The sequence below is a fragment of the Salvia splendens genome, chromosome 1 (genome assembly GCF_004379255.2).
Source record: "Salvia splendens isolate huo1 chromosome 1, SspV2, whole genome shotgun sequence".
Taxonomy (NCBI): Eukaryota; Viridiplantae; Streptophyta; class Magnoliopsida; order Lamiales; family Lamiaceae; genus Salvia; species Salvia splendens.
Genome location: NC_056032.1, coordinates 45,157,273 through 45,178,836, shown reverse-complemented (window position 1 = coordinate 45,178,836; position 21,564 = coordinate 45,157,273). Strand labels below are relative to the sequence as shown.

Sequence of the window (21,564 nt, the reverse complement as noted above, 5' to 3'; positions counted from 1 at the left end):
TGGTGAGAGTTGAGGTAAATATAAAACTATTATTGATTCTCATTAAAAAAACATTAAAAAAACACCAATTCCAGTATTCAGCCCAATGGGGTTTCTTGGCCTCGTGCCGGTGCCGATGTTGGTTCAATTGAGGCCCAACGGAGCTACGTAAACAACACTCCGGGATTCGTCTACAACGCCACCCCCTCATGCACCTCCTTGGTCATGCCGGATCTCCTTGTCCGAGAAAGCTGCGAGGATTCATGGATCCCAATCTCGGCTACCTCGAGCTGTGTGGCTCACAAGGCCATCAGTCTCCGAGCTCTGGGCAGGGAGAATACACCCATCACCTTCACCCTACTAGCTACCTATCTCTATTCTCACAAAAAATAACACCCCTGTTTTTCTCAAATCATTTTTGCACGCACGGGTGTAACACTAGTTTATACATAAAAATACAGTTACGAGAAAAAAAAATGGATTTGGCTATAATTCCTTGTGGATTAGAAACCGAAACGACGAACTCTGCTCCAACCAATTCATGTACTTTTCCGGCCTACCCTTAACGCAGGCTCTCACCGATTTCTGCTGAATTCCGGGCAGGCATTCGCTCACCACTTCCACGAGCGCAGCCGTGGTCATCGACATATCTTTGGCGTAGTAGCAAAGTATTTTGGGTAGATACACTTTTGTTTCCTTATGAACATAAACATTGGCTTGTATAAACTCTTCCTTTGCTACTTTCATATCCTCAAACACACTGTTTGCTCTATAAATTCGAACCTGCAATTAATTCACTTACTTAATACAGCTCAGTGTAACAGAACAAGTAAACGAATCGCGCATAGACATACCGCGGGATCTGAATACGCCCCCGATGAAACTGTAAAATGAACGAGGGGTTCCGGGTATTCAATGGCGAAAGCATGCCCGCTCTTCCCACCCTTCAACTTCTTCGGAGACACAAGTGTCTGAAGGAGGCTTGCCGGTGAAGAATAGTGCGACGTGATCCCTAAAATGGAGCTTTGTATGTCGTAAGCATTAACGCAATGGCCACCAACGTTATAAGCAGCCTGAGATTCAAATCACCAAATTAAACAATGGTAAAAAAAAGTTCATCAACGCGAAAAGGAAAAATGTCTGAGTTTAGCAAATTACTTTCGCAATCGAACTACTTTTCAAGTATTGTTGAGTCCCGTATGCTAAATAAGCCTGCAGAGAAGATCAAGACAATGTTTGTTATTGATTCGATTATATTCACCGTATCCATCAAAAGGTTTCGAAATCCATACATGCATCACCAATGCGTTGTGAATATTGATCCAGAACGCCAGCTTCTCTTCGCGTCTCATCTTCATCGGCTCGACAATCTCAAGACTTTTTACAAGAGATCTGCAGTGATGCAACTATAACTAATTACAGCTTGCAAAGGAGTATACTGCTCGAGACGATATGATTATGGAGTTATCAGTACCTGAATCTCTGAAGCATCACATCAGCATGTTTATAAGTTTCATCGTCAACGCATAACTTGAGTACTTCTACCATACCAGCATACGGTCCATTCTCCTGCTCAAAATCACAACTTTGTGTAACTTCTTCGTTGCATTGAGGACTCCAACTTCCAGATAAATTTCTGGGAGAAAACGTGGTGGAGGAGCCGAAAGACGAAGTAGATGAAACCGAACAGCCTTTCTCAGTAGCCGTGGGGTTGGCCAATTTGCAGTAAATTGACGATATACATCTTATGATGTCTTCTGACAGTCTAGCCGGACAAGTCAGGGCATCATCTATGCGAGAATTTCCAATATGATCTGCAAGACTACGCTGCTGGGAATAAGCCCTCTGCTTCTCCTGCAACTTTTTTCACGAAACGAGATATAAACATGCATGTTCTTGAGGAAGAGTAAATTAATAAAGATAAGAGGCGAGGCAGATCAACCCTTCCAGCATAAGACGATGACTTTTGAAATGAAACTTGAGCCAAATCATGCGGTCCAGCTAAAGAACTTGTTGGGGAGTTTTCACATTGACGATCTTTCTGAGATGGCTGATTTAATCGACCTCCTCCTCGAGGTGTTTCCACTTGGTCTTCTGTAATCCTCGGGAGATGCTGCTGAAAAGCCGTTCGGTAGAGGGAAAGAAGATGATGCTCCAAACGCGATATTTCAACCTCAAGTGTGGCAATCTCTTGCACCAGCTCGGCAGAAGGCTGCAGTCAACAATCAACGTGCAACGAGCTAAAATCGCAGCTCATTGCTACTCGAAGAAACAGAACAAGTGCAATTTTATAAACTTCAAGATAGTTATAGTTTTGGTCTGGTTATATACATAAATGAAACTACTGAAACTCGCTCATAAACCAACCCAACGAGCCTCCGATTCTTGAACGTGGGTCGAGGCACTAGCCCAATTCACAGTTCAAGTGTTGGAACCAACAAACAAGTTGATTTATCCAATGGCAAAAGAGAAGAATGCTTGATTCAATTCAACTGTAAAACTAACTACATAGTAGAATTGGCAAAGCAAAGATTCTACCTTAGAAGTAGTATCTGAGCCACTACTATTAGATGTTTTCCCCAAATGTGCCAAACCCTAGCAAAATCATTCACAATCAAAATCAAGAAATAAAGCATCAAAAGAGAAGGAGAATGATATCAATCAATCAATCACTCACAGTCACAGAATTGGGATGTTGAGAGGGTTTTGGTGACATATTGAGTACATGATCTCTATGAATCCCACTGCCATATCTATCACCAAACATAAATTAGCTTCATTGATTATAATCAAATGTTAATTAAAAATCATACCTTTGCAGAGTGGGGGAGTGAGAAGGGGGAGGAGAGGGGAATTCCGGCGGCGGCATTGAGGCTGCGCCACCGTCGACCGACAACAACACTAGCTGAGAAAGCAAAAGAAGATTGTGAAGAAAAAAACTTGAAATGAGAGATATGGGAGTAGTATCAAATTGTAATCTAAAACCCCTCTCAAGAAGAGAGAAATATTAAAATGTAGGGAGTGTAGAGCAATAAATGATTACAGATTCAGGAGCAATAAACAAATTAAGAATGGTGTAAACAAAAATGGGTCAACATAAAAATGGGATCTTTAGCTGAAATGAAGGCAGCAATTAAGAAAATGAAATAAGTAATTAATGAATAGGGATGGGAGTAATAATGGTGATTAGATTTGAGTTAGTGAGCTAGAAAGATTTCATCCTTTTCATCAAATGCTATAAAATGATTTCATCCTTTCATCAAATTCCATTTACAAAACAGTAGAGAATAAATAGAGTAGGTGAGTGGGACTGTGAAGTAGCTCATCACCTTCACAGCAGTCTCTCTCACTCATTCTCTCTCTCTTTCACACACACACTCCTCATAGGATTTGAGATGTTCCAGTATTACTTGGTTCATCTATTCTTGTATATGGTAGATTATCAGCTTGCAAAAATTATGAATTTTGGTAGAATTTTATTTTATATGACCGCTAATAAAATCACATGTGGATGTTATTATAAATGAATTAAATAATGTGTTGCCTCTTCATAAAGGAAATTGGTTGAAAATATGAGTATATTAAGAATAAATTCAAATGTTGTATTTAAAGTTGTCAAACATATATGAATTTGATTAAACTTTATGCTCTTATTAATCATCATTAACTCTACTTTATTTTCTCTCACTTTATTTTCTGAATAAGAAATTCCCCTATTTAAAATGGGACAAAAGGAGTAATTTTTTATTGCAATTTGGCCTGTTATAAATTTCTAATCTTTTGGAGAAGAGATGACTTTTTGGGACAGAATAATCCCTCGTGAATAATTGACTTTTAGCTTCTTCAACCTTTAATTGCAACGCAAGTAAAAATATTAGATTAAAATAATAACTAGTAGTAATATATGTGTTTAAAAATACATAATTTTTATCATAATTTTAGATACAAACATGAATTTTCTATCGAGTATACGATTAACACTACATACATTAACTTACTAAATAATTAGTATTTAAAAAAAACAATTAGTAAATAAACTATTCCTAATACGTACTAGTAGTATGGTCATTGATTTACTTGGATGTTGAAATATCTTTATCGTATTTATTCCTAAGACCTAGAATATTGCCTAGAGATAAGATTATTCTTTCTTCTTATCCCTAGGTTTTTGTTTCACACATATCTTGAAATTTAATCAAGACATCATTCGAGATTTTCATAGTCTATCAAATATGAGCTGTAATTGATGCATTAAGAGCATCCACACCCGTGCTCTTGCCAACGAGCACGGATGTGAGCCCGGATCCACTTTTACTCCAGGCTCTTAGGCAAGAGCACAACACTTACATCCGTGCTCTTCCGCAAGGACATGTTCAAGGGTCTCACCATTCTATTATTCAATTTAAATAAAAACATTTCCACAATATTAAAATGCATTAAAAATAACCGGAATAATATTACAAATTACAAAAAAATTAAAAATTACATAATTAAAATCCTAAAAATTAAAATTTTCTTCATTAAAGTCTTAAAAATTACATAATTTAAATCCTAAAAATTAAAAATTACACAATTAAATTCATAAAATAAAAAAAAACCCACTACTCGTGGCCGAATTTCGCCCAAATGGATGATGAATGTGTGTATTTATAGATGATTTTGGGATTAAATTTTTTTAAAAAAAATCAAAAAATGGTAATAAAATCTGTATATTTTGGGAATCTAAAAATATATATTTTTAAAATTTTGGTATTATTTTCAATTTTTTTTAAAAAAAAAGAAAATGCCAACAGCCAATAAAAACGCGTCACGTCGCCCTGATCGCTGGCACGGACGTGCTCTTAGCTAAGAGCAGCGCCGTGCCAGCGGCAAGAGCGCAACGGCGGATAGCGGTGTCGTGCCGCTGGCACAGACAGACGGACAGCGGTGTGCTCTCCGCTGTGGATGCTCTAATACCCTATTATAATTTTGTACATTAAAATACAGTATGATTAAATCAAGTTAATGAAGTTGGTCAAAGCAAGCAAGCAAGTCTATTTGAGTTAAAGTTCATCTGTACTTAAATACAGCTCTTTTTGGGATTGAATTTTCAAGAAAAAAAAAATAGTATATGAACGAAAAAGCTAACTGAATCAGTTTATCAAATATGCAATTGATAGCTTAAAGTAGCATTCGAAAATGAAAGTGTTAATTAATTGTTGAACATATATTTCATCAAAACAATAATTCATTAACTGATTTTGGCCAAATGAAGTATATTAAATTATACCAAATGAAGAATATAAAATTGCAGATCTAATGAAAAAGATGAAGTAGTTTATACCAAAATTAGGGGTAATTAAATCATTCATAGGAAGTCTTTCTCCATTATTTTATATTCGCAGTTTAGTTTAATATATTCTGACATGTATATTTAAACGATGTTAACTTTTTTTTATGTTGTAATGTAAAAAAAATGTAACAATGACCATACATTTTATATAAATGTATAATGGAATACTTATATAAATATGAAACAAGATTGCCTCATGTAGACTAAGAGCATCAACAGTGACGCGGAATTCCCGGCGGAATTCCCAAAAACACCTCCTGCCACGTCATACGGACTTCCCACTGCACAGTGGCGAACATCCGCAAGGACTTCTCGAAGGACTTCTCACAATTAAAAAACCACAAATTCACAAATTCAACAATTTACGGAATTAAAATTTCGACACAAATAGGGGAAAAAATTCCATTAAATAAAAAAAGAAAAGTACATTTCACCAAATAAAAAAAACATTTCAATAATTAAAACTACATCAACGACGACCCCTCCGCTGCCATACTTCTTCAATAATATCGTTCTGGAGCCGAACATGGGCTTGTCTTTGACGCATGTCGGCAAATGCGCGGACTCGATCGACAACGTCATGGGGTATCCCCATGCGTACATTGCTAGTGGCCACGCCGTGAAATGCAGTTCAACGAGCCGTATATATAGAAATTTTAAAAAAAAATTAATGCAATAAACGGGAATTCCGTGCAGACGTCCTTGGGAGTCAACGCAATGGCGGACGTCCGCACGCCCGTCGCGACGGAATTCCGCGTAACGCCGCGGAACTGCGGTGTCCTCGGCGGAATTCCGTATCTGTGCATACCATGCACAATGGCTGACGTCCGCTGCGGAATTTCGCCGGGACGGGCGCCATTGCTGATGCTCTAAGAAGTTGACGTTGTCTAAATACAACTGAGTAAACAATATTCACTTCAACGTTTTTGTATTCCATCCCTCTCAAAATAGTTGAGTAGTATTCATTTTTAGATTGTTTCAGAGTAATTAAGTCATTTTTTTTAATAAAAACTTTATACTCTCTTAAAGTATTTTACTATCTTTTCATCTTTCTTACTTTATTGACTCTAACTTTATTATCTCCACTTTAACGTTTAACATACCAATTTCTTAAATCTCGTTCCCAAAAGAAATATCACAACTACCTTGGGACAGAGAGAGTATATATATTAATAGTGATGAAACATTTTGTATAAATAGTATTTCCTCCGTCCACCATTTTAAGAGTCAAAGTTAGTGAAACGGGAGGTCTTTAAAAGGTGGAGGGAGTGAGTATAGTTATCCGGAAATTGAGATGAATGAATGTGAAAGGGACAAAAAAAAACCAAGGAATGAGAGAGTAGAAGAAATGTCGCGCAGTTTATATAAAAAGTCAAAATCGGGCCGGAAAATAAGGCCCAAATGAAAAAGGTGGAAAGCCCTTTCTTCGGCAACAATAATGAGTTTGAGGGGCCCAATTTTATATCGCCATCAAATCTTTACTTTACATACCTACTTCATTTCATAATTCATTCCTGACTACTCTATTTTTTATTTATATGGCAATTTATGCTTCATAATTGCACATTGTTGGCCCACCCACTTTGTTTGGGTCGGAAGAATTATTTTTATAAGTAAATACTAAAATAAAGACATATAGAAAATAGCTATGAAAAAGTAAAAATAATAATTAGTAGTAGTATTTTGAGGTTGGGCCATACACTTTTTTATTAACTTTCAATAGTTTAAAAAGTATTTAAAAATAAAACAATGATAACAACTAATTTCAAACTATTTTATAGAATGACAACTTATTCGATTTGAGATTATTCAGGTTCGTATTGGTCCCTAAAATCATAAACTTTGATGCATGGCATATTGAATTGTGGAAAATAATTAATTGTAAATTACTACTGTATTTCATTGAAATTATTTATCCCCAAAAATCAGTTACGTAGAATGGAAATATTAGAGATGCATGCAATAACAGAATAATAGTGCTGATTAAAGTAACAAATCAACTCTATAATTAATCTTAATTAGCGTCAAAACAATTTGCATCAATGAAACAGTGAAGAAGTTTAGTTGCTAAATTGAATAATTTACAATTAATACAAAATCAAGCAGTAAATATGAAGTTCAAGCTTCGTTAATGGTGGAGAGCTTATTCTTAAACGATCTAACCGCCTGCATAGCTCGCCGCGAAGAGTATCTCCCTAGCTTCCTAAGCGATCCCGATCTCGACACCGCCGCCGCTTTCTTCTCACCGCCGCCGAAGCTCTTCCTATACGTAACGGAGTGATTCGACTGCGGATCCTCCTCCTCCGCCGCCGCCGCCGGCGAGATCCGCGCCTTCTTCTTCCGGCGCCCGATCTGGTCCATCGCGGCGCTGGCCTTCACGGCCAGCGCCGCCATCTCGGGCGCCGCCAGCCGGTAGCGGAGCTTGGCCACGGGGAGGGCGAAGTAGATCTGCCCGGCTTCGAGGCGGTCGGCGGGGGAGAGCGGCGGGATGAAGTCGTCGAAGTAGAGGCGGTCGGAGCTGCAGAGGAAGAAGGAATTTGGGGGGGAATTTAGGGATTGGAGCGCTTCGGAGGCGGTTGCGGGGAGGGGGAGGCGGATGAGCTCTCCGGTGGCGGCGATTACGGTTGCGGAGGGGGCGGAGGCGGAGATGGAATTGGAGGAGATGCAGATGCCCATGAAATTGATTGATTTTGAATTTTGGCGATGAATGGAGAAATTGGGGATGAAATTGAATGGTTATATATATGTTGTATGGGAATCTGAAAGGAAGAAAAACGCGTTGGAAAGAGAAACAAGGGCTTTGTCAAACACTAGCGACGCCGTTGTTTCTGTTTTACTTTGATTGTTCTTCATTTCTAGATGACACAATAAATTGCAGGCTTAGATTATTGAATATTGTTATTTGATGTCACATTTTTAATGTATCATCTTATTCTATATACTCTTTGATAAGGTCAATCAGTAATGAATTTATTATATTAGTAATTTCGTATAATACTTACTACTCGATTCGTCGTCTCTTATGTTTTTTATTTTGATTAGATATGATAACAGGAAATATGTAAAAAAAAATTGTTGAATTTGTGTCCACCTTTTATACAGTACTAATTAATTTAATAATTATATAGTAGTGAAATGAATTAGTGGAATAATTAATTTATTTATGAAAACATACTAAGTGAAATGAGATACTTTAATAGAGGATTTTTGAAAATGAAAAATGAGATGGATCATGAGGGACAAATGAGAGTATATATTGAAATGCGACTCTGACTAAAATTCAGCAGCTAGATAAATTACTGACTAAGTCTCATTATAATTGACACATTTTTTGAAATGGAAATTAAGGACTATGGATATAGTAAGTTAAATGAAAAGAGAATAAAATAAAAAATATAAAATGTGTTGTTTTTTTCTATGAAGAGAAATAGTTCAATTATAATTGAATGAAATAATACGATTTTACTACGATAAAACGATAAAGTACGTCTCAATCTTGACTTGTTGGTGAGTTTGAAAAAACTTCAAAAATTCATAATTAGTTGATAGTTAATCCGTTTAGAGCATCTCCATCGCTGCTCGATGGGGCGGACCGCATCCGTGCCGACGGCGCAACACACCCATGTCCGCCGCCGTGCTCGTGCCGACGGCACGGCGCTGCTCGATATATCGAGCACGTCCGTGCCGCTGAGCAGGGCGACATGGCAGCATTCTATTGGCCAACGGCAATGCCGTTGGCTTTTTTAATTTATTTTTAAAATTCGAATTTAATTTAAAAATCGTTTTAAAATTAAAAAAATATTTTCTCACTTCTCAATAAATTATATCCGCTTTCTCTCCACTTTTACTTTATTTTTCATTTTTTTCCCAAAATTTACATTTTTCATCTATAAATATCCCCACTTCCACACAAAAATTTCACACCGCACTATACAATTCTCATCTAAATTCTCTAATCTAAATTCTCTCATCAATTCTCAATCTTTCATTTTTGCAAAAAAAAAATGTTCGGCTCCGGCGATCACCCCTCCAACTCCCGCGGATGGAACCACGAATGGTTCAACCCAACACCATTCCCTCATCCGGATACGGAATTCTCGCCCCCTCCTCAAACCCAAGGTTCTCAAATTCCTAGTGGCTACCGGCCTTATCCAGTGGAAGAGCTAGATGCCACCGATGGGCGATACGGGTGGGCACCCGAACAAGGATCGGGAGGGAGCGGCGGCTCCCAAACTCCGGAGGAAAACCCCAGCGCTCCTCCTCCTCTTCCTCATAGTGTTCCTACTCATAGTCGTGGCGTGGCGGCGACTCTCACGTCCGTACCGCGTACACTCCGTCGGAGATGGAGAAGATGTTCAAAGCATATTTGGAAATATCTGAAGATCCGGAAACCGACACGAACCAAGCCGGGGAGCGGTTTTGATGGCGCGTCTCTCACCGGTACAATGCCAACCGACCGGAAGGAACCATCGAGCGCAACGGGAGTATGGTGCGCATTGCCATTTTCAGAGCCAACGAAGAAATCCAAAAGTTCCAGAGATATTAGCTCCAGGAACAGCGGTCGGCGGGGAGCGGCACGAGCGAGGCCGACATCATCACGACCACTATGCCGACCTACCAATCCATGCATTACAAACCATTCAAGCACCTCAGAGCTTGGCAGCAGGTGCGTAGAAATCCGAAGTATAGGGGAGGCTTATCATCCTTCTCCATCCTATCCGACGACGGCTCTTATGAGATGGCTAGCCAGCTTGTCGACGCTAGCTTGGGTAGCCCCGACGCTGGCCCAAGCAGTTCCCAACGCCGGCTGCAAGGAAGGAAGAAGACGACGGCCAACCGCCGTCGCGCTCGACTCCATCCGCCCCCGCTCCTGCTCCCTTCTCAACCCCCCAACAACTCGTTGTGGACCCTTTTGGCTCAACTCAATTTGGCCAATAGGTGTCGGATGACTCCTGAGCAACTTGATTCACATTTGGCAATGATACCGGGTCTCCGAAAACATTGGGGATAGGGCCAGATGACTAGTCTTCCACGAGGGTATTTTAAATTATGTAATTTTTAATTTGTAGGATTTTAATTATGTAATTTTTATTTTTTAGGATTTAATTATGTAATTTTTATATTTTTAAAATTTGTAATAGTAGTTCGAGTATTTTTAATGTATTTTTATATTGTAGAAATGTTTTTAATAATTGAAGTATTTAAATTAAATAATGGAATGGTGGTACCCTTGAGCATGTCTTTGCGGAAGAATATGGAGTAAAAAATTAATAAATATGGTCCGGACTCACATACATGCTATTTGGCAAGAGCATATATGGAGATACTCTTGAGTTCAAGGAAGGTGATAGGGAATGATGAGTGTGATGTATATAGATAAACTTGAGTAATTACGACCAAGTCATGGCTAATCACACAAGTTTCTTTTAGTAGAGTATATAATAGTAGTATAACTTAATAATTTTAATTAATGCTAATAAAATAGATTAAAAATATTCTATTTTAATAATTTAACAATTCTTTAAAATATATATATTTTTTTAAATTTTATTCACAAATAGAAATTTAAAAAGAATAATCCCAAATAGTCTTGTGTGGACATGTATAATATGACTGTTTAGCAGTATCAATTAATTTATAGATATGGCGTGTGGTTTAATCAACCTTGTTACATAAAAATTATTATCGTCATCACTTAGTAGTATTAATTATAATACTATGATTAGTTTATTACAGCCCTCCATTAACGAATATATAGCACATAGGATTCAAAGTTTATTTCTTGAACCGCAAGCTGAAATCTCCCTATTTAAAAACCCTCATTATAGTCCACACATCTCTAAAACACAGAAATCTAAAAATATTAATTAGATTATATTTTAGAATTTAATTTTGTACTATTTTTTTAAACTTTAGATTTTTAAAATATTAAATTAATAAAATAAAACAAAATAAAAAAAAGAATAGTTTAGTTTTTACACTTATACAATTTTAATTTTTAATTAATGTTATCAAATTTTTTATTTTTTATGACTAATTTTATGTGGGAAGCTGTAATATGACATAACTGTATAGTTTTATTTATTTATAGCATGCGCGACTTTTTATACAAAAATGTTTTACTATATTGGGCCTAAAATGGGCTTTTGGCAACTGATATTTTGGGCAAGAACAAATTTAGTGGAGTGGAGTCCAGTCAAGTCCACTCACATGCAATCTAATCTTTTCCTACTCATTATAGTATTATTATTGGTAACATTTTAACCGAAAAATCAAAGATTTTATTTCATTTAAATGCACCTAAAAATTGAAAAATTATTTTAGTAATTCCATTAATAAAATAATCTAACAACTAAACCAAATAATCGGCAGATATATTCTTCAGCATAGAGTCACGACACATGATGAAGACGACAACAAGCGAGCACATGGAGGTGGGTAAGGAATACCGCGACTAACACTGGTGTGGAAAATATCGACCCACGGTTATTTCAAGCTCTCTTAAAAGGGTAGCATGTAAATAGTGTGGCTGAAAGAGAGAAAATGAGGGGAATGTGATACATTGTAATTTTTAGTAAAGCATGATTTGGTTTTATAGTTCATTAATTCCCTAACTTAAGCTAAAGCACATATTATGCCTGATTTAACTGAAAAAACTAAAAAGACATGTTGATTTATTTACCAAGCGTCATTCAAAAATAAATTCTGTTTAGAGTTAGGTATGTCACGAAATCTAAGTGACAAACTGACAATAAACAGCTTGGAATAGTTGGACTGTTTCTTGTTGGGTTCGTTACATAAGTGCATCATTAACCCGTTTCAGGACCCAAGTCCCCTCCACGTCATCATTCCCTCAAATTTGAGTCTCAGGCCCCAACTGCTCTAACCCTGCAGGCCACAACCTGGACCGCAACTAATAATTGACACTATTCACAACTTCAGCATACTTGACTCGTAAATGCAATACGTTGAACAATTCAAACTAAGAAAATAAATTGTTCATTCGAAAAAAGAAATTACAAATCCTAGAAAAAAAATACAAATGCAAAAAAACTAAAAATTATAACATAAAAAATGCAAAAAATGCAAAAAAACTAAAAATTATAACATAAAAAAATGCAAAAAAACTAAAAATTACTCCCTCCGTCCCACATAATTTGGGACACTTTGACCGGGCACGAGTTTTAAGAAATATAATGAAAAGTGAGTTGAAAAAGTTAGTGGAATGTGGGTCCTACTTTTATATATTAGTTTTATAATTAAATGTGAGTATGAATGAGTTAGTGGAATGTGGGGTCCACTACCAAAAATGGTAAAAGTGAAATGGGTCAAATTATGTGGGACGACCTAAAATGGAAAATTGGGTCAAATTATATGGGACGGAGGGAGTATAACATAAAAAATGCAAAAAAATAAAAAAATTAGAAAATTGGATCCGTCGCCCCTCTTCTTCATCTTCCTCCCTCTTCTTCCTCTCCCCCTCCCTCTTCTTCCTCTTCCAAATGGAAAAGAAATCAGAAAATTGGGCTCCGTCACCCATCTCCCTCTCCCTCTTCTTCCTCTTCCAATTTTTGGCAAAAATTGCAGCTCCGTCACTGCCCCGAACCATCCAAAGCGAGCCCGGCCGGACCCCGGGACCGTCTCCAGGCTGCAACTGAGGCCCCGGGACCGCCCCAGGCCGCAAATCCTCCCCCTCCAACGCGCGTCTCTGGCCGGGACTCGCGATTTGAGGCCCAGCCCCTTGCGTTAATGATGCTCTAAAGTAATTAATTTTAACCTCTTCTATCAAGAGCATTTATCTTTTTGCAAATCCCTATTACTTTTAGCCAAGAATTATGAAATGAGAGATGGAACACTCATTTTAGAATAAGATGGTTAGGTTTACCGACAAAGGCGGTGTCCGATACACTGACGAGCGCAATGCCGAGGTGTGCTCGGAAGGTGGTTGCTAATCACATAGTATCAATGCTGCTAGTTAAGTTTGTACTGAATGCACTATGTTAAGCAAATGGCCCAACTATTTATTCCTCACTCCAAAACTCTATATATTTTACTTTATTCATTTATGAAAAATAGTCTTATTTTTTTAAAAAATTCTGTCCATCAAAATCAGTCGATATCTATTTAAAAAAATATTCTTACAATATTTATTTTCTTATATATTTATTATTTACAACTTATATATTTGACCTATTATTTACCAAATATATGCAGTATAAATTTTGACGACCACTACTAAAAAAATTTTTGAACGAAGAGAGTATTAAATATACTATCTTCTATATGTGAAAATGAATCCATTCCTTTTTCTCTCAGTCTTTAATTAAATAATGTTTGTATGAAGTTATTCTTCTAAAAAAGATGATAGTACACAATTATGATCTTTGTTGACTCACCTACAATTTTATAATATGTTTGATGAATAATTATGATGGTATGATTGAAGATAAATACACTATAATGCTATATTCCAAACGCCACTATTGATGATTCGTGTTTTTTGTTTGATTAATTATAGTAATTTTGTATCCAAACCTAATACGTCAAAATTAAATAATGTAGCAAAAACGTTCTCCAAAATATGCTACATGAAAAAGTATCTCTCAAAAAAGAGTAGTAAAATTTATTAACTGCAGTTGTCTTTTTTCGTAACATAAAAAAGAAAAGGAAAAAGAAAAGAAAGTGTAATGATATGTGTAGGAGCATCCACAACCGTGCTCTTGCCAGCGAGCACGGTTGTGGGGCCGACCCCACTTTTTCTGTCTGTTCTCTGGCAGGAGCATAACACCCACAGCTGTGATCTTCCGCAAGGACGAGCACAAATCAATTTAAAATTCAATTAAACAAAAACATTTCGATAATATTAAAATTTATTAAAAAACCACAATAAATATTACAAATTACAAATAAAATAAAAACGACATAATTAAAATCATAAAAATTAAAATTTTCATAATTAAACTCCTAAAATTAAAAATTACATAATTAAAAGCTAAAAATACAATATCATGACCTCGTGCGATCGAAGTTGCGAGGGGGTCATAGTGGACCTATCGGCCATATTGAGTTGGGCCAAAAGCTGCCACAACGAGTTGGTGGGGATGGAGGTGACGCATATGGAACGGTTGTGAACCGAACCATTCGGGGTTCCAACCGTGGAGGGCGGGGGGTCATCGTCTTGGCCGGACATTGTTATGATGTAGGAGTGGAAGAAAGATTGAGAATGGATATGAGAGAATGAAGATGAGAGAATGGAGATGAGAATGAATATGGGAGAATGAAGATGAGATTTGTATAGTTTGGTGTGAATTTTTTGGTGTGAAAGTGGGGTATTTATAGATAAAAATGTATTTTTTTGGGGAAAAAAATAAAAAAAAATAAAAAAGTGGAAAAAACTGTAAAAACGGATATATTTTTTTGGGAAGTAGAAAAATATTTTTTTTTATTTTTAATCATTTTTTTAATAAAAACTAATTTTTAATAAATAAAAAAAAATTCAAATGCAACGGCTATGTCGTTGTCCAATCACTGCTTGCCACGTCGCCTGCTCGCTGGCACGGACGTGCTCGATGCAGCGAGCAGCGCCGGCCGGCACGGCACAGCAGCGGACCTCGTTCTTGCCAGCGGCACGAACGGACGGACACCGTCCGTCCATCGTTGTGCATGCTCTAAATTGATAACGGCATATGCCTCCATTATTCACTACTATCATTATTAATATCCAAATAATGTAAATTAAAAAAATAGTTTTTCATAGATCAATCATTCAAGCTCATGCCTCTTTTAATTCGTCTCGCCACGTGTCCAAAGATCAACGGCGTATTACAAAGTGACTATCTCTAATCATTAATTAATGTTCTTAACAAAAACACAAGTCTCAACACTAATAAATACTCTTGAAAATGAAAAAATTGACCGACAAATCTGAATGAAATTGACCGATAAATCTGAATGAAATCTATCAAAATTTTCATTTTATATGTGTAATATATTAGTCAAAATAACTTCTCTCTGATCAAGCTCATCGCTTGAAATGAATAATTTATTTATTATTTCGCCCTTCCAAGTTCAATCTTTTCTAATTTTAACAAAATGTATAATAAAATTACTGTATTTTACTTTATTGTTTCTTCTAGTACTTTATTTTATATAATTATCTTTATTTTTTCTCTTTATTATTTTATAAAATAAAATTAAATAAAATCTCATTACTATAAAATAAGGTTATATAAAATCTCATGTTTGAAAAGCGAATTTGATAATAAGATGGAAAGAGTATAACAGCCAGTAGGAGTGTGGCGTAGTTGGCAACGGAGGAGCGTAGTTGGCAACAGAGGAGCGGTTCTTGCGGTAATGGAAATAGTATAACAACTTCACTCGAATAGAGTAGCCACGCGTCTTCAGCGCCAAACGGGAAAAATGAATTTAGTGTCGGTTCCAATCATTTACCTTTTCCAGAAATCGATCAAAGGAAATAAAGAATATTAATAAAAATGAAAACCAGCTGGTAATTATATTTTTTTCTTTTTTATACACCGAAAAATAGCTTCGAAAAAGAATTTTAAATTACTATCGCCGGCGTCGCCGTTGCAAGGCGGTGCCGATGGTGTTCCGCTCAAACTGCTTAATCACCGGCCCCAGCTTCTTCATGCTATCGTCGTACACGTAAGGGATCTTGTCGAGCCACGTCGTCGCGTTCGCCGCCTTCGCCGGGAGAAGGTTGCGGCAGAGCTCCTCGTGCACGGTGATCGTGTTGTGGTAGTGGTAATACCGGATCCTATGCTCCGTCTTGTGGAGGCTCCCGCCGACGACATTCTCCGACATGTGAACGCCGGTCGCATAGGCGTTTCTCGCCTGAATCGCGTATTTCCGATCTCGCCTCATCCTCGTTCGTGAATCTCTGAATACCAGTTTCTCAAACCCCCATTCCCTGCGTTTTCCCCCAAATTTCACCGAATTAGGTTTTCAACTAACACGAATCTAACATTCAATTCATCAATTGATTCAATTCAGTAGCTGATTTAGGTTAGGTTAGGGTTACCTTGAGTAATCTCGAGATGGATCGTTCAAGCAGAGAGAGCTCGACATTGCGTTCTGTTCAATGGTGAACTGTGTGTTGTTGGAGAAATCGTTGAGCACCGACTCCAAGGTGCCGCCGTCGGGGAGATAGATGTACTCATCCACATCGAAGTAGAACGTCCAATTCGCGGCGTACCGGTGGCGGTGGAGGCAATCGTTCACCACCAAAAACTGGTTGTAGTAGTAGCCGTCGTACTCCGCCTGCGCCATAATATCCTGCAGCGTCACCCTCCCGGCGCGAATCCACGGCTCCAGCACCGCCTTCACCGCCGCCGACACTCCTCCAGCGTCGTGGAAAACAAAATGCGACTTCGCTCCGAAGAACCAAGCGTGGTAGGCCATCCATTCACGCATTCTCCCGGCGCTGATGTTGCCGTACAGAGACGAGCCGCAGTAGAGGTAATCGTACTTATACGGCGGCTTGTAATCTAATTCGTTGTAAGCTCCGGCGGCCTCTTCCATGGCGGTGAATTTCTCGAATTTCCGCGGGGATTCGCCGTAGTAGGCGTAGAGCAATAGCTTTCCGCCGCTGTTGTCGGAGTTAGGGTTTTCTGCAAATGTGCAATTGACGACGACGACGGTGTAGACGCGGCCGTAGCCCCAATCCGGCAGCATTTTGTACGCCTTTGCTCGGATTGAGGCTCTGCCGTTGTTGGGGACCCACTCGCATTTGTACCAGGGCTTCCCGAACACGTGTGTAGGCTTCGACGCCAGCCCCACCACCGCGAACGTGGCGGGGCCGCCGCGGTAGGCGCCCATTTTGACGAATAGGGCAGCGGCGCTGCCGTAGGATTGGAAGGTGCGCTTGTTTGGATCTGCCGCGGCGGCGGTGGTGGTGGCGACGAGCTTCTGCGCTGAGATGGGGGAGGTGTTTGTATTTACAGGCGGATATACGGCGGCGGTGGCGGTGGCGGTGGCGGTGGCGCAGCGGGCGGTGGGGAGGATGTTGTCGTAGTAGGGCTGGAGATTCCAGACGATGACAACGAGGGTGAGGCCGAGGAATGTGGCGAGGAAGGATTTGGTTTCGAAGCAGAGGAAGATTTTGGCGATGGGGTTGGCTGAGGCGGTGGAGGCGGCGGAGGGAGGCGGCGCTCCACCTTTCTTCATTGGATAGTGTGGAAATTGACCGACAGCTTTGTGGTGTGGTGTGGTGTGGTGTGGTGTGGTGTGAGGGAAACTGATGCTGTAATCCAATGAATATACATATTTTATTTTATTTTATTTTATTTTATTTTATTTTATTTTATTTTATTTTATTTTATTTTATTTTATTTTATTTTATTTTATTTTATTTTATTTTATTTTATTTTATTTGCCCCTGGATCTCTTCATATTTACGGAAATGCAATTCTTTCTAATCATTGACTCTATTTTTCCTTTTTTTCTTCTCTGCCGTAGCGGAAAATACCAAATTCAAGATTTCATAAATTCACTATCTTTATCTTTTAATTAAAAGCATCAGCAATGACACCCGTCCCGACGAAATTCCGGCACACGTGCATGGTATGCACGGATACGGAATTTCGCCGAGGACACCGCAGTTCGGCGGCGTTTACGAGGAATTTCGTCGCGACGCCGCGCGGACGTCAGCCATTGCGTTGACTCCCACGGACGTCCGCGCGGAATTCCCGTTTATTGCATTAAATGTTTTTTTTTATTTCTATAAATACGTCTCGTTGAACTTCATTTCATTCGCACCACTTATATTAACGAGTATCTCTCTCTACATTTCTTTTATATATCCGGAATGCCTGGTAGTGGTAGTGGTAGTGGTAGTGTTAGTGGTGGGCATTATGAACACATGATGCGTCTAATTCATGCACGTGTGCGGGAATCAGCGGAGAGGGAGTAACAAGCGGCCTTGGCCCCAACGGTACCTCGACCCATCCATCGTCGAACTATAATACCCCGGAGTTGAACATGGGCTTGTTTTTGGCGCATGTCGGCAAATGCACGGACTCGATCGACTTCGTCATGGGGTATCCTCATGCGTACATTGTTGGTGGCCACGCCGTGGCTTGGACCCGCAACATCACCATTGGCCAAATCAGTCAGTGCTGGACCTTCATATTCGACAATCATGTTGTGCATGATAATACATGCGTACATGATGTCGGCGATACTATCAACGTACCACATCCGTGTTGGACCCTTCACTGCCGCCCATCAAGCCTGGAGCACACCAAATGCCTGCTCCACATTCTTGTTATTTATAGGAACAGAAAAAAAAACACTTAATGCAATAAACAAGAATTCCGCGCGGACGTCCGTGGGAGTCAACGCAATGGCAGATGTCCGCACGGAATTCCCCGCGGAATTCCGCGGAAAGCTGTAGAACTGCGAATTCCTCGAATTCCGCAGAAAGCCGCGGAACTGCGAATTCCTCGTTGGAATTCCGTATCCGTGCATGATACGTACAATGGCGGAAGTCCGCCACGGAATTCTCGCACGCCGATGGGAATTCCGTAGTGACGTCTGCCACTGCTAATGCTCTAACACTATCAGAGAGTAAAGAATTTGGACTGATGATACGTTTAGAAAAGTTAATTTTAGCACAAGCTTGGTTCACTGAAATAAGTAGGGGTGGGTCGGTACGGTATACCGTACCGACCGTGCCATACCGCATACCGTACCGGAAAGTACGGTATGAAAAAATTCAATACCGATACCGTACCGAATTATCGGTATACCGGAAATTCGGTATGATATTTTTTTATACCGGTTACCATACCGTTATTACGGTATACCGTACCGTACCGTGTTTCGGTATACTATTTTTTACGGTATACCGAAACACGGTACGATACGGTATACCGTAATAACGGTATGGTAACGGTATGGTAACGGTAACGGTATACCGTAATTCGTCCATCACTCTATTTAATTTTATATTTTGGTTGGCATGTTATCAAGTATCATATTATATTTGTTGTTGCCGATGATGTTGATCTTTAGGTATCTTTTAATATATATTTATTGATTATTTTGATTACATATATTTTTGTTTAATAATGATAGTTTTAGATATTTTGGATGATAAATGATACTTTTGCATCATAAAATGATAGTTTGAGGGGATAAAATGATAGTTTCAAATGATAAAATGATACTTTTGTTTAATAATATGATAGTTTTAGATATTTTGGATGATAAATGATACTTTTGTATCATAAAATGATAGTTTGAGGGGATAAAATGATAGTTTCAAAGATAAAATGATACTTTTGTTTAATAATATGATAGTTTTAGATATTTTGGATGATAAATGATACTTTTGCATCATAAAATGATAGTTTGAGGGGATAAAATGATAGTTTCAAATGATAAAATGATACTTTTGTTTAATAATGATAGTTTTAGATTTTTTGGATGATAAAATGATACTTTTGCATTATAAAATGATAGTTTGAGGGGATAAAATGATAGTTTCAAATGATAAAATGATACTTTTGTTTTAAAATGATAGTTTAGATTTTTTGGATGATAAAATGATACTTTTGCATCATAAAATGATAGTTTGAGGGGATAAAATGATAGTTTCAAATGATAAAATGATACTTTTGTTTAATAATGATAGTTTAGATTTTTTGGATGATAATATGATACTTTTGCATCATAAAATGATAGTTTGAGCGGATAAAATGATAGTTTCAAATGATAAAATGTTACTTTTGTTTAATAATGATAGTTTTAGATTTTTTGGATGATAAAATGATACTTTTGCATCATAAAATGATAGTTTGAGGGGATAAAATGATAGTTTCAAATGATAAAATGATACTTTTGTTTTAAAATGATAGTTTAGATTTTTTGGATGATAAAATGATACTTTTGCATCATAAAATGATAGTTTGAGGGGATAAAATGATAGTTTCAAATGATAAAATGATACTTTTGTTTAATAATGATAGTTTAGATTTTTTGGATGATAATATGATACTTTTGCATCATAAAATGATAGTTTGAGGGGATAAAATGATAGTTTCAAATGATAAAATGATACTTTTGTTTAATAATGATAGTTTTAGATTTTTTGGATGATAAAATGATACTTTTGCATCATAAAATGATAGTTTGAGGGGATAAAATGATAGTTTCAAATGATAAAATGATACTTTTGTTTAATAATGATAGTTTTATATTTTTTGGATGATAAAATGATATTTTTGCATCATAAAATGATAGTTTGAGGGGATAAAATGATAGTTTCAAATGATAAAATGATACTTTTGTTTAATAATTATAGTTTTAGATTTTTTGGATGATAATTGATACTTTTGCATCATAAAATGATAGTTTGATGGGATAAAATGATAGTTTCAAATGATAAAATGATACTTTTGTTTTAAAATGATAGTTTAGATTTTTTGGATGATAAATTGATACTTTTGCATCATAAAATGATAGTTTGAGGGGATAAAATCGGTATTTTCGGTATTTTTCCGGTACGATAAGTCCGGTATTACGGTATTTCGGTATAATTTCTCACCCCTAGAAATAAGGGCATCGATAACAAAGCTCCTGCTGCGTGCAACAACACGTGGGTGTGTGCGTCTCCCCTATAACAGGTAGTGACAGAGCTAGATGGGATGGGATCGGATCGATTAATTCTATCGTCGGTTCATGAGTTATGATGCACTATTTTGGTTATTATTATTATTATTATTATTATTATTTCTTTTCTTGATTTATGTTGAATGAAGTGAATTTAACATTTGGAATAATATTATCTTTTCAAGATTGGAAAGAAGCCGCCGTATCAATTCGATTATAATAAGATTTATAGTACTAATAGATTACATTTCGAATCATTTTAAGATTGGAAAATTTATTTTACTAATCTTAAAGATACGATTTTGATTATTATTTGTTAATAATAGAATTATATCTCAAATAGAGATTTTTATATAATATAATTTGATATGTGTAGAGAAACAAAATCCATTTATAGTTTAATCAGAAAGCTTTTAATCGTATTTTATGTTCATAGTATTTTTTTTATTTATATCTTTTTTTTGTTCGTATAGGACATTATTGCATACCATTGTATAATGAGATAAAATTATGCTGAAATAGAACCCCCACTCCTGGAGATGGTGATGATTATGAGCTGTGAGGAAAAGGTTACAGTGGGGATTCACTTTCATTAATTTATTTATAGTTTGGAAGCTTTC

At 37.4% G+C, this 21,564-nt stretch overlaps 3 protein-coding genes across 6 annotated transcripts; all 3 read right to left on the bottom strand.

The window, feature by feature from the left end:
- Positions 1–9: 9 nt before the first annotated feature.
- LOC121801833 lies at positions 10–3,340 on the bottom strand. 4 transcript variants are annotated; one of them, XM_042201279.1, is made up of 10 exons: positions 3,309–3,340; positions 2,793–2,884; positions 2,657–2,732; positions 2,518–2,574; positions 1,922–2,191; positions 1,454–1,839; positions 1,272–1,371; positions 1,138–1,191; positions 834–1,052; positions 10–762 (listed from the first exon to the last, which is right to left on the bottom strand). In XM_042201279.1, exons 2-10 carry the CDS (start codon positions 2,846–2,848, stop codon positions 466–468), a joined length of 1,515 nt encoding a protein of 504 aa, XP_042057213.1. In that variant the 5' UTR covers positions 2,849–2,884; positions 3,309–3,340; the 3' UTR covers positions 10–465. The 4 variants fall into 4 exon arrangements, with proteins under 4 accessions (XP_042057213.1, XP_042057205.1, XP_042057217.1 ...); XM_042201271.1 differs by lacking the exon at positions 3,309–3,340 and adding an exon at positions 3,023–3,242; XM_042201283.1 differs by lacking the exon at positions 3,309–3,340 and having other exon boundaries at positions 1,454–1,833; positions 2,793–3,243.
- Positions 3,341–7,429: 4,089 nt separating this feature from the next.
- Positions 7,430–7,987, bottom strand: LOC121792622. Its single transcript, XM_042190634.1, has one exon. It carries the CDS (start codon positions 7,985–7,987, stop codon positions 7,430–7,432), a length of 558 nt encoding a protein of 185 aa, XP_042046568.1.
- A 7,791-nt stretch (positions 7,988–15,778) lies between these two features.
- Positions 15,779–17,562, bottom strand: LOC121801823 (galactan beta-1,4-galactosyltransferase GALS1-like). Its single transcript, XM_042201252.1, has 2 exons — positions 16,353–17,562; positions 15,779–16,241 (listed from the first exon to the last, which is right to left on the bottom strand). The coding sequence occupies exons 1-2, from the start codon at positions 17,495–17,497 to the stop codon at positions 15,881–15,883; spliced, it is 1,506 nt and encodes a 501-aa protein (XP_042057186.1). The 5' UTR covers positions 17,498–17,562; the 3' UTR covers positions 15,779–15,880.
- Positions 17,563–21,564: the final 4,002 nt, after the last annotated feature.

Excerpts from the sequence above, each read along its gene's own strand:
- LOC121801823 (XM_042201252.1), bottom strand. The coding sequence starts at position 17,497 with ATGAAGAAAGGTGGAGCGCCGCCTCCCTCCGCCGCCTCCACCGCCTCA. Across the intron at positions 16,242-16,352 it reads CCATCTCGAGATTACTCAAG|GGAATGGGGGTTTGAGAAAC; the intron begins GTAACCCTAACC and ends GGGAAAACGCAG.
- LOC121792622 (XM_042190634.1), bottom strand. The coding sequence starts at position 7,987 with ATGGGCATCTGCATCTCCTCCAATTCCATCTCCGCCTCCGCCCCCTCC.
- LOC121801833 (XM_042201279.1), bottom strand. The coding sequence starts at position 2,848 with ATGCCGCCGCCGGAATTCCCCTCTCCTCCCCCTTCTCACTCCCCCACT. Across the intron at positions 2,192-2,517 it reads GCTCAGATACTACTTCTAAG|CCTTCTGCCGAGCTGGTGCA; the intron begins GTAGAATCTTTG and ends TGTTGACTGCAG. Across the intron at positions 1,053-1,137 it reads AAAGTAGTTCGATTGCGAAA|GCTGCTTATAACGTTGGTGG; the intron begins GTAATTTGCTAA and ends TTTGAATCTCAG.